The sequence below is a fragment of the Podarcis gaigeae genome (assembly GCF_964106915.1).
Source record: "Podarcis gaigeae genome assembly, chromosome: 4".
Lineage (NCBI taxonomy): Eukaryota > Metazoa > Chordata > Lepidosauria > Squamata > Lacertidae > Podarcis > Podarcis gaigeae.
In genome coordinates, this window is record NC_139677.1 from 56025221 (window position 1) to 56043411 (window position 18191).

An 18191-nucleotide genomic window follows, 5' to 3' on the forward strand; every position below is an offset into this window, starting at 1 on the left:
AAGATAGGTATATAATTTAACCATTGAGGTTGCCTTTTCTGACATTAAGTCTTTCAAACTGGATTACAGCCCATAGTTAAAACAAAATATAATTTTAAAAAACACTTAAAATTAACCAGTGAACTAACTAGAGTTTGTTTTTTAAAAAACACTGGCGTATCAACAATTAGCAACAAATGATAAAAAAATAAAATCGGAGTCCACAAAAGTTCTGTTGCAAAATGTACATTTTAACCAACCACCTGAAACTCTGAACTGAAGAAGAATGATACGATTTCCCTTGGGAAGACTTTTCACATACAAGTTCCATCTTGTTTTATTTATAACTGCCACTGCTTAATTTATGTAACGACAGATTGATTTTATTAAACTCTTGTTTAATAGTTGCTAAATGATATTTGCATCCATGAACATACTGTAAAGATCTCTGTGAAGCCATGGTCTTCAAAAAGCAGAACACTCGTGTTAAATAAATAAGCAAGCTCACCTGTGAACCACCCCTGCACGATGTAGGTGTTCAACAGCCAAGATAAGCTGCCGGATGTATTTGCGTGCTTCATGCTCTTCCAGCCGCTTTTTCTCATAGATTTTGTGCATCAAGTTGCCCCCTGGGCACAGCTCCATAACAAGGTAGTAGCTGTTTTCCGTTTCCAAGATATCCAGCAGCTGAGCAATGTAAGGGTGTCGGATCATCTGCTGGATCTGTCCCTCCCGCCTCAGATTCTTGGTAACATAGGTGTCCTTTTTGGCTCTTTTCTTATCAATAACTTTCACTGCCACCTGATGGGAAAGAAAGACAAGCCATAGTTATTATTACTATTCTTGTTATTGCTCCTAACTCGAACTGTTCAATCATAACATTAACCTGAAAAAGCCGGGGGGGGGGGGGGGAGAAACACAGAAAGAAGGAACTGGATGGGGGGGGAGTGAGAGCTGAATTATACGAATATAATCTTAATCCTCCAGTGATGCGGTCTTACATGTATGGTGTTTGCTTTAAACAATTTTCAATGTTGTGTTTAAAGTTGTTGTTCCTACCCTGGGACCTTATGGTGAAAAGTGGCTAGTACATTTATAAATATTATTATTAATATTAATATTACTGTACCTCCAAATGCAATACTAATTTAATTATGTCCAACACAGTTGGTTAAGTAGCAATTTGTGACTTCTAAGCAATCCAATTGGGGCCCAGGTGGCGCTGTGGGTTAAACCACAGAGCCTAGGACTTGCCGATCAGAAGGTCGGCAGTTTAAATCCCTGCAACGGGGTGAGATCCCGTTACTCGGTCCCAGCTCCTGCCAACCTAGCAGTTCGAAAGCACAAAGTGCAAGTAGATAAATAGGTACCGCTCCAGCGGGAAGGTAAACAGCGTTTCTGTGCGCTGCTCTGGTTCGCCAGAAGCGGCTTAGTCATGCTGGCCACATGACCTGGAAGCTGTCTGCAGACAAACGCCGGCTCCCTCGGCCAATAAAGCGAGATGAGCGCCGCAGCTCCAGAGTCGGTCACGACTGGACCTAATGGTCAGGGGTCCCTTTACCTTTAAGCAATCCAGTTCTAAGCATTTGGTGATCAGCAGAACCCTCAAAAGCAAAACCTACAGTACTTAATTCATACCATATTGAATGTTATTTTTCTAATTTACCCAAATAAGTAAATGTGAGGTATCCAACAAATATCCTTTTATTTTAAATTGACTTCTGTATCTTGATTCCAATTATTTAATTACTAAGCATTTGCATTTACATAACCTAAAAGCAGATTTCTAGGTCACAAGCATTTACTGATGTTTATTATGACATCTGTGGTATGAGCAGCAAAAGAATTATGCTAATAACCATTCCTCTTTCGCAGCCTATTTCTTCAGAGTCCTATGGCAAAGGAAATGATCATACCTTGCAAATGAGATCTATTAGCTCATTGTTCATTACTGCCAGCTTATTAGAATGGAAAAGGGAACTCGCTGTTCTTTCATGCTGTTGAGCTTTGCACTGAAATCAGTTTAAAAGGTTCCTGCCCATACAAAACAAAATTCAAAGTGGTGAAGACTCTTAGTTTAGTGGTAGAGCACATAGTCTTCATGCAAAAAGCATCATGGGAAAGTTTAATCCCCAGCATCTCCAAATGGGACTCTAGCTTTGACGGACCCCAGACAACCTATCCTTCGGCAGGCCAACCTACATAGCTGCAACGGAAATGTTTCAATCAGTGCTGGTGCCTGGGTCTAGCTACCCTTTCCCATGATGCTTCTGACCATTGCGGAACACTGACATGATGGCTGGATTCAGTCACATGAGGCACTTTTTGGAATTCTTGTTAATTACACGTTTCTTCAAGTATAACACTTTTAGGCCAAATCTATCATCCCAATGCCAAGTCTACATTACACGAATGTTCTTTTCCTTGTCAACTTATAAGATCTCCTGCTCTTTTCAACAATAACCTTCACTATATCTACATTTAATAACACTGCCCAAACTACAGGATCACCCTGATTTCAACAGCCTTTTCCAGAAAAGTTGCTGAGGTGATGACAATAAACATTAGTTTAAACAAGAAAAGTAGCTCTCAGAAGCAGCCTCCAGGATACAGTTGACAGAAAAGGAGCAGAAGAGTTGCTGATGTGGAAGACTCAATGGCAGCTTACACTCCCAGTGCTTCCAGTTTTCTATGCCTGAGAATAAGTGATTAATATTTCTATGTTCAGTGTGAAAAGTTGCCTGGGGGAAACTAATGGAAAGGGGATGGGCTGGCCAGGCCAGCTGACAAGGCCTTCAAAACTGAGCAAAAATTAGTTTTAACTAGATAACACGAAGGTCAAGCAATGCTCACAAGGCAGCTGCACGATGGAAATTAACATTTGCAAAAATGCCAGGAAGCAACATATCACTGTGTTGAAATGAGGTAGTTTGGTTACAACTTAAAACACTGAAAATCACAACTTCTTTTGCACTCTTAAATGTGGAGTGAGGGTAGATTCAGGCAACCAGGAACTACTAAACCCCCATGTTCACAATGAGAGGCATTGTAGCAGTTCCCACATGGTTAACAGTCATCTGAATCCACTGTCTTAAACCAAAAAACTGAATGTGCTTTTCTCCCAATGAAGTTAGAACAATAACTCAGATTAGCATAATGTGTTTAAACAAGCTATCCTTAAGGATTAGTCTGCTGAGGACAAATTAATTCATGCATATTGAAAGGTTGTTTCCTGTTGGCAGAATAGGAAATACCACTTGCAGGCGGAAACAGAAAAGTAATGTTGGTTTCCCCCAGGATTGAAAGACACAGGAAGAAACAGAAATCTGTTGTTTGAAGTGCTTTATGAATCACATCTCTCCCATACCAACAAGTCATCCCTACCTCATTGAATATAACAGTTCATTGTTGAACACCACTAAGAGGTGAACTACATGTTACATGCATGCAACAAAGAAAGCCCCGACAGTTTTTTAAAAAAATAAAAAGCAATCTTAACATTCACATTGTTTTAAAACCTATTACAGTTGTTCTTATTGTACAATTTTTAATAGCCTCAAGACTTAAGTGAACAGCAATACATTAATAAAATAATTTTGATGGGGGGGAAGCTCAACTGGCTCTGGTAGGTGGAGGCAACCAAGGCGGGGTGGTTTGTAAGACCCAATAATCACAGAAATGTGTCTTCCACCTCAAGGCACAACCTTGCAGTTTCCTTATTTAAACTCATCTGGAACATTTGCTAAGGAGTGGAGAAAACACAACAGCTTTCCTACCACCCACAAAACTCCAGAATCCAACGTAGGATTCTTCCACCAACTTTTGCTCTTAATTACTAATATGATTACAGTACAATTAACTGAATTAAAATTGTTTGCAAAATCAAAAGTATTAAAATGTATTAATAACAACTGAAATTGAAGCAGGTGTGCATAGGTGAGAAATGCCTGAAAACATAGGTCTGTTAGTTTAACAACCTAAAAATGGCACTCAGAATACTTCCAGATGAGGACTTAGTATGCAAATGGATCATTCAGTTATCTCAAACAGATAGTTGTGTTTTTTACTAATCGGATTTTGCCTGGAAAGGGAAATGCAGACGAAATGGGAAAATATGAGCTGGTATCTGAATGCTACTGATGCCATGTGGATGCAGGAAAAAACCTGCATGCATGAAGAACACAATAGGCATCCATCTAGAACCACGCTTAGACAATTTGCTATATTCTTTTACCGCTCAATCCTATGCATGTCTACTTGAAAATAAGCCTAACTGTGTTTAATGGGGCTTATTCCCAATGGAAATGGAAACAACTTTCCATTTATGGTATCATACCCTAATACAACCTTGTGCCCACCAGACTGCTCTTTACACATAGCTGTTTCATCTGCATCACAATGCTTTGATGAGGGGGCCGAACTAAAAGTAGCACTTATTTCTTAGAAGTTATGGTGTTCTTGTACATAATAAATGCATATGAGCTAATTAATTTTGCCTCACAAGTCTGTTGCAAAGTTCAACTGGGTAGGAGAAGGGCAAGGGTTAAAGTTTTTTTAAAACAACAACAACAACAACTTGGCTTATTTAGACCATTTTTCTTTAATCCTGCTCTTTGTAAACACCCCATGGTGCTGGGACCTCCTTCTCCTTATATGCTTTATGTGCAACTCTGGTTTTACTTCCAATAAATAATTCAAGTCCTGGCGTTCGTAAAATATCCTGCTGGTGGGAAACAAAACACCAGCTCCCACAATTAAATTGAGAAAAGGCTTTAAAAAGCAAAGACAAGTTTACTGTAAAGCTGAACTTCAGTGGTATGGAAAATCACTGAAAGCAGTCGAGCTTTATAAAGAGCCCAAATCATTATGCAGAACCTGGGATGTGTTTTTTTGCAGTGTAAATGTCCATTTCTCTTTACAACTTTTCCTGAGAAGTCCCAGAGTCTTCTAGTTAAAGTATACTGTAATCTGAACGAATATAAATGTAACTGGGAATTTCTTTTACAAAAAAGCACCCTCCCTAATATTTACCAGTACTGTACTGTGTTATTTTCTCATATGGCAAATCCAAATGATTACAGGATGTTAGTTTACCATTTTCAGTGCCCTGAAGTGGGCATGAAAAACTCTGCCTTGCAGGGATTGCTAGGGTACGTTGCCGGGACGGTGGGATGCTTTACTGTAGCCCTGGAGAAGCCTGAGAAACAGGAGAACTTCTCCACAGCTTCAAGGAAATAGGTCAATGGACTTTCCCAGAAACTGGAGTGAAGTGTGGTGCTCCAAATAATCAGTCTGTCTGGCTTGAGGGCCTACAACCCATTGGTTATAGAGGAGCATCAAGGGAAGACTTAGGATTCGGAGAAGCACATGGGGAAAGGACCAAAAAAAATGGCTGGAAGGGAATTGTCACTGATGCACATTGGCCATACAAATGATCTCTGATTCATGTAAGGGAGTTAGTGCTTCATCCAGTTTGGGTGTGTACAGGTGTACTATGTTATAATTAGCAGGCAGGGTGAGTATACATGTACCATTCACAACAGAGATGTACTTTTCCCAGCTGTGGTGAATCTTTAAATAATAACACTTTTTCAGATTTTCACCTAAAAATTAGGTTGGATAGCGCACAGAGGACGGCAACCAAGATGATCAAGGGTCTGGAAACCTAAAATAAATATCTTCTTATTGAAAGAGTCCCCTTTTTGCTTTCATGTCCCATGATTATAAAATAGAAAATCCCCGAAGCCTAAGGTCTGAGGGCAAAACCTAAGGTCAGATTCCTCAGATGCTTGTCTAACCATGTACCAGTTCATGATTTTATGACAGTGCAAACCAATGCTTAACTTTAAGATTAGGCTGCTTTTTAAGATGCTTTACACATCAGGATAAAATGACTCCATTCCCCTGCACAATTTCCCCCCAGATTCTCTTACAAAATGATGTCATATCATCAAATACTTAAAAAAAAAATATTCAATGCACATTAGATATGATGACACATTTACATTCACCAGGAAATACCTTTTTTGGTTTCAAGGATTTCAAAACTGAGGTGCACATTAGATTTGATGGTGCATTAGACTCAAGTAAATACAGTGGCACCTTGGGTTAAGAACTTAATTCGTTCTGGAGGTCTGTTCTTAACTTGAAACTGTTCTTAACCTGAAGCACCACTTTAGCTAAGGGGGCCTCCCACTGCCGCCACACGATTTCTGTTCTCATCCTGAAGGAAAGTTCTTAACCTGAGGTACTATTTCTGGGTTAGCAGAGTCTGTAACCTGAAGCGTCTGTAACCTGAAGTGTCTGTAACCCGAGCTACCACTGTACAGTATTATTGCTGATAGGAGCAGATCAGGACAGAATTCCAAATACAGTGCAAGCTGCTAAATTTATCATCACAGCTCTATGTTTCTATGACATTGTGCCAAATTGTCAGATTCAGTCATAGTAATTTGGAGCAGACCTGAGTGAAGAATGCAGCCTCCAGGTCCGCTCCCCAAGCCCTGCCACAGGCCGCCAGATAGGCTAGATTTGAAATACTGGCCACCCATGATGCTCTGTGGCAGCCGGGGAAGCTTCCAATGGCCAAAACAACATGGCAAGGCTTTGGAGGCGCCGCAGCTGAAATCAAGTAAGTGGCCATTCTAACACTGAAATTTGTTTGAATGTTGCATGTTTCCCCTCTCCAGCTCTAATCAAACATCTACTCCATTTCCCCCAGCCCCATTTTAAATAGGGGTAGATAGTGGCCCCTACTCTCATCCACTGCACAATCAATGGACAGCATATTGTCATCTCTGAATCAGAAGTTCAAACTATCTCACAAGCACTGAAATTCAGTCGCAGTGGAAATCTCCATCCCATCTGTTTTATTATACAGTAAACAGTAACTGAGTGAGTGGAGGCTTATAGTTAAAAGCTGCATCTTCAGATTTAATCATTTAAGGATGGAACTATTCAAGGATTAGAGATGGTGTCAGATTCATTTGGTATTTGTTCTTTACTGCTTGTTCTGGTAATTAAAAAGACTGAAGGACACAAAACAGAACATTTCAATGCAGCCTACAAAGCTTTTTTTCAAAAAACCACACGCGCACACACACAACCAACCCTGAGGTTTATAAGTTTAAGAAAAGGATTTTCAAACCAAATCCATGTCTTGAAATAGATCAACACTTTCCCCAAATAAAAAAAGGGAAATCCTTCAGTGCAAGTTGCCAGGCTGTGAACTGTGTACACACAGCTGTAACTACTCTGTTCCCAAGAGAGGTGGGATTCAAAGGAATGTTCTTTTACTGCTTCAAGATAACATTTCTTGCATTACAAGCCAAATTTGGTAAGGCACTTAAACATGAACCTTACTTTAATTTCAGGAGTAGTTCCAGTGAAATGGAAGCAATTTAAGTGACTCCCATACTTTCTGTAAGGGCAGTTCCCATGACTCAATAGATGAGTTGTGAACGTGTGTTAGAATGTAAGAAATGACTTGCTGGATTAGAACAAAGGACAATGAAGTTCAGCACCTTGCCTCCAACAGTAATCAGTCAGATGACCTTACAAAATTCATAAGCAGAACATTCCCTGTTGTTTGTTCTTTGCATTTGGCGACCATAACACATGATTATTCTGTGCAGCACAGTACGTCTACTTCTTTCCTCAAGGCTTAACGTTTCCCAAGCCCTCCAATTACAATACTTTGTTTCTAGGAAAATTCTATTCACCCCCCCCCCAATAGAGTATCTATTACATCTATGACTGCTGTGTAGAATGAGGTAGTATGAGGATTATGGGTATTTGCTGGATTTGACATCATTTGTGATTAGTGACAATTTGCTCACCCACGGTCACCTTTCAAATAAATTGTTTATTTACTGCTCCTTTACATGATAAGGCTTAAACAATCCACACTTACCTATGAATATGTCATTCCACCACTGCAGCACACAACAGTAGGATTGCTTATGTAGCCATTCAAAAAAAATGAAGAGATAAACACCAGCAAGGTTACTTCTACCACAAAAATATTTGGCACTTTGGAAGCTTTTTCTTTCTTAAAATTATATGAAGACTAGAAGCCCATCTCCCTCATTGCTAGGGTGTGTATACTCTCATATCTTTTTTAAGGTGGTAGACAAGAGTACAGCTAATCAACCCCTGCCCGTTGTTGCACATATCCAAGTTTTGTGATACAGCTCTCTCTTTAAAAATACACAAAATGCCTAGAAAGCACCATTTCAAGAAAACACACTCAGAAATAGATTTAAAAGGTTAAAAGCAAAATGCATTCCGATCTACATATTCTTATATGTAGATAGGAGAGAATCCTTCATGCTTTTTGAAAGAACAAACTACTGTTCAATGCAGAAACACAATGGAATAAAAAATCAATGAATCAAAAAATGGAAAGAATATTTCCATTCAAATGCATTTGCCTTCAAATATAAGTTGCAACAAATTTTAAAATATGTAATTATTAAAATTACATATTTTAATGTCAACAACAGACACACATGCATCCCATAAAATCATTTATCTAAAATCTAAATAATAGTCATTCAAGTCAATGAAGTCACATGCATTCGCAATGCTTTCTCTAGCATTAAACTTTGGTAAAGCCAAAGGTTTCTACTTTATCGCTGACTTCATTGTTGTTGTTATATTATTCCGATAAATATTATTTCATTCTGCATGCACATCAGAACCTGCAATTCTTTGTTTAGGGCAGAGTTCGCTAATCCTGCACCCATGGGCACCAGATTGGTGCCAGCCCTGCTAGAAAGAAAGATATTGGGCAAATTAGAGTGGTGTGGCTACCTTGCATATTTTTCCTAGTGCTGAAGAATGTTCCCTTTTGTTGTTAGACAGCAACAGCAACAGCATCATTGTGTGTGTGTGATGATCTCGATAATCGGGACCAACAGGATACAGCTGACTTCCTGTGGTAAGCATAAGGCTGTTGGGAGTGGTTGTCTCTCTAATTTTGTGTTATGCCACAGTCCCCATGGCAGCCATTTTGTTACTGATGCCGCCATCACTATCAAAATTTGAAATGTGCCCACTAGGTTGGCAATCCCTGTTTTAAGTCATTAAAAATCCCTTCTAATTTACCAGGCTATGCTAACAACCTTCCCCTCACGACAACTGTCCATTCCTTCCCTCCCTCTTTAAAGTGGGAGACAGGAGAATTACTACCCCCACCCACCCCTGAAGCAAGAATTACGTTTCTCATATTATAGTATCAGCAACAGAAATTTAACATCTGAAGTAAGTTAATTTGCTCAATAATTCACCAGATATTTTCCAAACAAGGATTCTGGCATTACATAAATAATGTGAAACATGCATGCTCCTTGTGCCATTAAAAACTAGAAATCCAGGTTAAGCTTAAAATACTGTTGACAAAGAGGAAAGGAATTTCAATGGGCAGTTGCAGAAATGAATGAGGAGTCTTGTGCATGATTGCTGTGACAGATGAAATACCTGTTAAGACAAGCATGGTCTGTTTCCTTTTGTTGACCAAAGCTGAATACTGTACATAACTGCCCATGAAGTAAATCAGGTTTCCAACTGCTATAAAACAGAGGTTTTTCTGGTCCTTTTAAGTTAGATGAACTAAGAAAACACAGAGCTCAAATAAAGCCAAACAAAAGTAATGCCTGGGTCACAAATGTATCCTACCTAGCTGGTTTTGATAATAGAACAACTAGACTTTTTAATGTTGCAAATGTCTTCTGTCACAATGAGATAGATGAGACTTCTCAGATTACATGTGGCAAAACAAAAGCAGAAAACCCATGCCAAGTAATAATGTTATTTTAATAGTCAAGCCTAACGTGAAAATACTTGTTTGCAGAACTTACAAAATGACAACATTAATTTATCTATAAGGATACATGTAAATGTTCCTATTTGAGATGTGGTGTTGAAATGTACATTTAGCTATTCCAAAGCAGTAATGACTCACTGTTCTTTATAGTTTTTCTACAGCAAATGTATGCCATAGCAAAACAGTAGTACTGCTCTTTTGACACACAGGGGATTTCAGTTCTGGTATTACCAGCTATGCTGAATTATGGACTTGGGCAGCAGGATGCTTCAGTTGTGCGCACACAAGCTATCTTCCTCTCACTCTTTTGCCCCAGTGTGCTCCTGGACAATCCAGATGCTCCACGAGAAACACAGAAATTACTTGCATGTAAGTAGACTGGCTGCCATTTCATGTTGTCAGCTGGGGCATTTGTTCACAAGTATAACTGTTGACGAAGCGGGCTAAAGCTAGGCCCTTGACACAGAAGACGCGAACCTTGCCATGCAAGGAAGTCAACAAGGCTATGTTCCAGTTGTTAATTTGGATCCCATTTTTTTCTTTCTCAGGGAACAGATTAGAAGCTCGAGAGGTAGCATTCTCATTTTGAAATGGCATGTTTCAAGTTGAAGCGAACCTTCTTGAACACATCTGCTGCCAACAAAGGTTCTAATTAAACTGTTTTTATAAGAACCTAACCTGTTTCACTCAAAAAAGTGTGTTATTGATAATGTTCTTAGCACTGTTTTTGTTCAAATATTACTTGAGCATGGGGCTCAAATATCTGATGAGGGCCAAGTTACATAGGAATGCCTTTCCACCTCTTTATAGGCAACTCCCAATTTACGTGGGGGTTATGTTCCAAGGCACCACGTGTTTAAGTGAAATTGTGTATATTTGAAACACCATTGGAAAAGGTGGCAAAATCAGAAGAGCGCTTGAGATCTCATCCTCATGTACACCTCCGTCTTTAAACTTTTCCAGGTATCTGTATGTGACAGACTAGCTGTCATTTCCCAACAGGAGAAGTAAAATGGAAAATGAGACGTATTAGAGCACATTATGCACCATTGGTGCTCTATGAGCTGGGTGCCCCCCTCCTGCATTTCTAAGCCAGAAAAGGGCTTGGGCTGAATAAGAAATCATGAGAGAGAAAATTACGCAACAACGAGCTTTCTTTCAGGTTTACTTCTCCGTTATACATATATTCACAAATCTGTCCTTCTGCCCCCACTCCATCTTGTCCTTCCAAGCTAAGAAAATCCAGAGGAAAGAGATACAGAAGGCCATGCAAGGAAAAGAGTTCTCTCTCTCATTTTTCTCTTTGGGCAGATGTGTTGGAGAAAGGGGGACAAAGGAAAGTTCTTGCTCCCTCACCCTCCACACTATACACAACCAGTGACTTTATATAGAATATTTTATGAAGCTTTATAGCAACATCTCAGAATTGACCAATGAATATGTCAGTGTTCTCCCTGGTGTAACTAACTTCAAAAGGACTTCAAACCTAAATGAATCCAGTGGAGGGCATGCTTTAACTAACAAAACATTTATATACAAAAGCATGACTTCAAGAACAGGCATACAACCTTACACATCATAAAATTGCAAGAAATACAAACACATACAGAAGAAACCAGATGTGATTTTCACATAAGAATTCACCTGGTGTCAATTTAACCTAAACACTGGAATATTTCCACCATCAGCCATCCACAAGTGAAATGATTATATGCGCAGGGGGTGGGGAGCTGAGGCTCTACCAATGTTCACTGCTGAAGATACTGTAAATTTGAAAGCAGATTACCTCAAGAGGATAAGTACCTGCCACATGTGCATTAATTCAGTCTACTGCAGAACACGTTGAAAATTTCAGCGGAAAAAACATTAATATGAATTTCCTAGAATCCAGGCTAGGTTTGCAGACAATAGACTTTAATAGTAAATACCATTTCCCTTTCTAGAAACATGCAGTGTAGGATGACAATTTTAAATAGGCTTGTTACTTGAGTAGCCAAGGAAAGAACTGATTATGTAACGAATAATACACAGGTGACTGCACCTCAGCAGCGTGGTGCTTATCCTGACTTAAACATTAAGCTATTTAAAATTTCCTGCACATGTTACGTCATGCCACCTTACCAAAGCAATAAGCCCTATCCCCTCCCCCACCATACAACCACTGGATGTGTTTTAAAACAACATATGACCTTTCTTGAAATATGACATTTGCACAGATTTAATATATATAAAAATTACAGCATCAATTGTGCCATATTAGACAATATTTCCTGCCACAAGGTTCTATCCTTCTAATGCTGGCAGTTAGTCAGGTTTTCAGAACAAGAATGGCCTCCCATTGAACAGGCGGGGATGCTGCTGTGCACTGGAAGTTTTTGATCCCCATTCTGGCCACCAGGGTGACATAAGTGATTGGTACAGGTGTGTGGCCAGGCAGGCTAGTAAAGGTATTTGTGAACCTATTTGCAAGGCTACAAAACCCAAATGGCTGAACGGGGAATGTTGCTTGTGCAGCAACGTTCTGTAAAACTTCCCACACACTGGTCAGAGTTCCAATGCAACTGAAAAAGCTGTACAGTACCCCAAACTTAGGGGACCACTGGTAGGAAACTCTGATTCGATTCAGCAAGTGAAGTTTCTTTGAAAAAGCAGAACTGTGGCAGGCCTGGTTCAAATGCAAAAGCCTCTGGATGCACAGATAATGTACTTTAGATCCCAACAACAACATTCAGACTTGAGATTTCTTTCCATTAATCCAAATTTGTTGCGTTTGTTCATTTTTAATAGGTCTCAGAAAAAGATAAAAATGTGTTTTTATTTATGTCGAGGCTTATATATCGAACAAGTATCTAGACAGGAAACAAAATACAGCATAAAAATATTTAGTTACATTTCACATTTTACAAACTTGACAGTATCTTTACAAATGAACAAAGAATCAACATTTGACCAGATTTAAGCCCACTTTTGCAGATTGGATTTTGTGGTTAATGATAAAATTACAGGCAAATGAGGACTGAAAGGAAGTTACAATAAGGCATGGCAATTCTTACTGTGATATAAAGTTATTCATCTCATTTAGTCTGCTTGGGAGGAATGTGCTATCAAAAGATTAAGCATCTGTAACAGGAAACTTGAGCCAGGTGATCAAGTTCCTCACCTACATTGGCCAGCCAGAGGGATGGCAGCTTATACCATTCTTCATCCTAATTTAGTGTAAGAAAATGAGGAGAGAGGAAAAATTCCACTGGCTGTTTTATATGTTTTACAAAGAATTTGTGCCTAACACTTCCCTTTAAACTGATGGTGAAGAAAATCACACTTTCTTTCTTTAAAAGTGTGTGTACAGGAAGTAACTCGGAGGGAATTACAAAAGGAAAACATGGGAAGATTAAATTTATCCGATGAAACAAAAACAAAGGAGCAAAGACACAATATTACCATTTTTGAAGTGTTACTCATACCATCCAATTTAGTTAAGGGGTTTCTTTCTTACATTCAGGGCTTGCCTGTACTGTACCTCCAAAATAAGTAGTCATAGAAACCCTGCCTGGCTTGATTATCCACTTTAAGGCCACTATATTGAGTGTGGTGGATTAAAGCCCAAATGCAAAGGAAAACATGATCACCAGGTCTCACCAATATGCAGTGTCTACACACTGAAATGTAGTTGCTGCTGCCCTTCTACTGGTCCCCTTACCCGCCATTCTCCCCTGGTTGCTGCTATACAAAAACATAGTGCTGCTCACTACAGCAGGCAGGAAGAGGGAGGAGAGGGCTGACGGAAGAAGACTCTACAGCCTCACTCTGACCTGGTGCATTTAAAGATGCATTCTCCACTGCTGGGTGAGGTCCTGGAAAGCCACCATAGAGCTAATTAATGATGGGATAATCAATAGCACAGTGGTTTAATGATAATGCACATATAGCCCAATAATAACCAAGGACCTTGATGCATCTTATATAGTTTCCCCCTCCTGTCCTGACAACAATACTATGAAGTACCATATTTTTCGCTCTATAAGACGCACCAGACCACAAGACGCACCTAGTTTTTGGAGGAGGAAAACAAGGGAAAAAATATTCTGAATCTCAGAAGCCAGAACAGCAAGAGGGATCGCTGCGCAGTGAAAGCAGCAATCCCTCTTGCTGTTCTGGCTTCTGGGATAGCTGCGCAGCCTGCATTCGCTCCATAAGATGCACACACATTTCCCCTTACTTTTTAGGAGGGAAAAAGTGAGTCCTATAGAGCAAAAAATACGGTACATTAGCCTGAGAAACAGGGATTGTCTGGAGGTCACCCAGCAAGCTTCACGGTTAGGTGGAGACTTGAACCTTGGGTCTGACACATATATAAACAAGCACATGTAATAATCACAGTGCACAAGACTGGATTATCTCAAACACAACAACTACAGGAGAAATATATCTGAGGAAGATTACACTTTTGCCAGCATTTTTACTAACTAAAGCAAATGAAGGTGGGGGAAACGTCCATATTCCTGCAAATGTAATCTCTCAGCATTTCCAGTATTTAAACGTAAATGGTTGTTAATTTAGCCACTTAAGCATTTACGGTTGCCTTGGAACAACCATACAATATACCCTGTAACTATTTCTAGGACTGAATCTTATTAAGGTTCCCTGAAAGCAAAACTCAACACCTGCTGAGAAGATTTGGAACTGCACTGCTATTTGTATACACACTTCAGCCCCTCAGAAGTGATTCAAAAGGTAATGCAAGGCACACAGTTCAAAGGAAATGTGCCTGCTATGGCAGCATGTAATTTTTAAAAAATTCTATGCGAAATGACTGGTCACTGACAGATCCAACAGGACCTGCTACACAGCTGTCTTTAGAGGCTGCTTGCCTCATTCAACATCAACCTGTCAAAGGTTAACAGGAATTTCTAGCTTTCTGTGGAGTGCTTGTTCTTCCCACACAAGCCACCCCTGCATTTCCAAGGTTCTAAAATACACAGAGTAGCAGCTGTTTGCTTTAGAAATATAGTCTAAAAACAGAGCTTTCTATAAATAAGACCACTTCTACTATTAGTCACTCTATTTTTGTTGCACAACAACCTGTGAAAGTCTTATCTTTAGCAGCTGTTTCACACTGACTACCAGGTACTGTAATTCAAAACTGATTTCATGCAAAAAAGAAGAAGTGAAGAATGAAGCTTTTAAAGCACTGCAGTACCATTAATGAAATGGATAAACAGATTTCTTAGTGGGCTGAAATCAAGGCAAACTATGTGACGGCAAGAGTTATCCTTGGTTTCAACCTATGAGCTACTCAAGCATTATTTAGCCTCAGGAACCAATCATCCAAACACCAAGCAGGCTCTACTAATTCTGTTGTGCAGCATTGAGATGTTCAATAGGTTTTCAGTTTTTTCATCAGAAGCTCGAGGTGGATAACACAGTCTTCTAATTCAAGTATGTACCAACATTCACAAGGAGCCCATAGTAGCATAGTTATTATCCCTTTCATTCACACAATAAACCTTTGAGAGGGTTAGGTTGTAAGAAAATGACAGGCATAGAGTCAACAAACTTTATGGCTGAGTGGGAGTTTGAACCTCAGGCTCTTAATTAATTGATATACTTGTATAAAAGTTTGGATTTTAAATACTTCCAGAAATAAATATATACCACAATGGCTATTTATCGTAGCAGAGAGTTTTGCAGCTAAATTGATCCAAGTTAGTTTTTTATTAATTGAATTTATATACTGCCCTATATCTGGAGGTCTCAGGGCGGCTGGGTAAACATAAAACTGTTAATGTAGGTTTGCTTAAGCTGGGCATGAATTTTAATCTCTCTGAGACTGTATCCCAATTGTAGGCTGGCTGACTAGAAGGAATAGCTACTGAACCCTCCCAGATCCATAGACACCCATCAGAGGACTTATATAAGGCTTGACACATGGGGTTCCTGCATTGTACAGACCATTACATTCCAGCAGGGGTTTTGTCTATTAGCAGAGGAAGCTAGTCATGGATTACTCTTGGCTATGAAAGATTCAGGAGTCTGCTACAAGCATTATTTCATTTGTACAGTCTTGTCAGAAACACAGATGGCACAGCTCTGGTAGGAGAGAATTTTCTGTTTTGGGCTCCTTGTATTATTTAACCCAGCTTTGCAACTAATGCCATGGAAACTTACGGAGTTGCTATCGCTTTTCTTAAAGAGAGAGCGTATGCACTCATGAAACCCACCTAAAGCTAATTATGTTGTTTGCAATATTAAAAGTTTACATTACTTTATTATAATACCACTGTAAAAATAGCTTGCCTCACTTGTTTTCAGCTAATATATGTTTAACTGCCTCAATCTTCTCTATATTCATATTGGGTAAGGAAACCATAGTCTGACAACATGAAAGTGGTATAAAAGAGTTGTCTTAAATAGAATACAAAAGACAAAACCTATAGCTATAACCAGTGCTTTTTTCTATAAAAATGTTTAGTGGTACTCTCATTTTCCTACTCATATTGAAATACTGCCCCTCAATGAGGCCAAACTTAGACCCCTAAAATGTTTAGGGTATACATACCCCCTGCGTCCCCCCCATAAAAAAAAACACTGGCAGTAACAAAAAAAATGGCTTAGATAAATTTTGTTGTGCTTATTTCAAACCAACAACCCCTTCCCCAAACACATGTAAAAAGGGTATTGGATGTTAATCAGCCAAAAGCCTAGTTGAAGAGGAACATTTTTGCCTGGCGCCTAAAGGTTTTTAATGAAGGCACCAGCTGAACCTCCCCACCGGAGTATTCCACAAAGGTCCATTCTTCTGCTGCCACCCGCCGGACCTCTCATGTGGAGGAGGCACACGAAGAAGGGCATCAGAAAATGATGTCAGGGTCCAGGTAGGTTCATATGGAGAGAAGAGGTCCTTGAGGTATTGTGGCCCTGAGCTGTTTAAGGCTTAATTGGTCAAACCAGCACTCTGCATTGTTCCTCCGGTGAGCAACCTGGCCACCGAATTCTGCACCAGCCAAAGTTTCTGAACTGTTTTCAGAGGCAGTCCTACATAAAACTTTGATTTGACAGTCACTTTGACGAGTGGATCTGCACAATGCACCAAGGTGAACTGCAACTCATTAATCAGTGCCACATTTATGAAAGAGACATAGATTTCTTCAGAGTTGAGTCCCCTGACATAAAAAGCTCTTTGCCACTCTGTATACAGCTCTTAGCATTTGATAAGTCCAATGTGACAGGAAGCTTGAATGGAAGAATGATTGACAGTAAGGGAGTGGAATGGAATGCTGGGCGGAGCTAAGAGTGAGTGACAGTTTGAGTGCGGCTGCTGGAAAAAGACAGTTGGAATGTGGGTGCTTTTAACAGCTGTATAGCAACATAATTCAGCAGTTCCCCATCACTACATCTCCAGGCTGGGGGAAACAGAACCTGTTTTATCTGCTGCATGACAGGCAGAAATATAGGGAGCCTGTCAGGAAAAAGTGACAAACCTAGACCCTAGTTTGTAATGCCCTACTCATGCAAAGGGGTCTCTATGCAGTCAAGGGGTAGCAGAACCATGCCACAGGTCTCATCTGTGAGGTTTACCCTGCCTTGACATCTAGGTATTACCCATGGATGTCTGCATAGGTGCACACCAGGGGCAGAGAAAACAATTTAATCTTGGGGAACATCACAGACCAACTCTCCCTTGATTACATGGAAACCCCATCATGCGAGTAACACATAAAGAAGGCTACGGATTAGGAAGATTCTGCAGCATATACTCTTAAATAGTCTAAAAATTTGCTTATCCAGGAAGAGTACAGCACTGTCATTCCTGTGTATGTCTTATCTCTTATGAGCCCTGATGTCTTCTGTCTGTATTACTGAAGATGAAGTCCAGTCTTAGATGAATGGAAGCATAAAGAAGTCTTGCTTTCTTTAAAGCATGTTGTAAATTCAGAACTATGTGTGTGTGTAGTCCTGGGATAAGTGGACTGATGAGGCAGATTCACTTAGGCGAGAAGGCAAGAGAAAAACAGAGGTAGTAAAGTGCCTACTCTAGAATCATATATGAGCTCTCATGAGCCTTAAATTATTCAGTCCTAGTCCAGCTCCCTGTTGTCAGCCAATAGAACTGTTGCCCAAATAAATCTTGTTTAATTAATGGTATGAAACCTAGTTAATTGTTTGATTGATTAAATTAAATTAGTTTGCATATGAAAAATAGGGGAAATACGTTTGTTTTTAGATTATGCAGTGGGTATAATCTTAGAAAATGCATTCTGCCTCCTCAGAATGAAGGGAATGCTTGCAGTATGTAGGTAGTATAAATATTAAAAATAAAGTTTTTACTTTTTTTAAAAAATCATCTGCTTGATAAATCAAGGGCACCTTTCTGATTGACATAAAT

General features: G+C 39.6%; 1 protein-coding gene and 1 long non-coding RNA gene across 2 annotated transcripts in view; one reads left to right on the forward strand and one right to left on the reverse strand.

Annotated features, from left to right (window-relative positions):
* The window catches only part of HUNK (hormonally up-regulated Neu-associated kinase), a 57071-nt gene that overhangs the window by 35267 nt on the left and 3613 nt on the right, over positions 1–18191 (reverse strand). Inside the window, exon 2 of the mRNA XM_083736672.1 lies at positions 488–780. Coding sequence (XP_083592798.1) covers positions 488–780 — 293 coding nt within the window. The remainder of the gene's footprint in view (positions 1–487; positions 781–18191) is intronic.
* On the forward strand, positions 9949–10482 carry LOC310842709. Its single transcript, XR_014563310.1, has 2 exons — positions 9949–10174; positions 10354–10482. It is a non-coding gene; the product is annotated as an uncharacterized lncRNA (long non-coding RNA).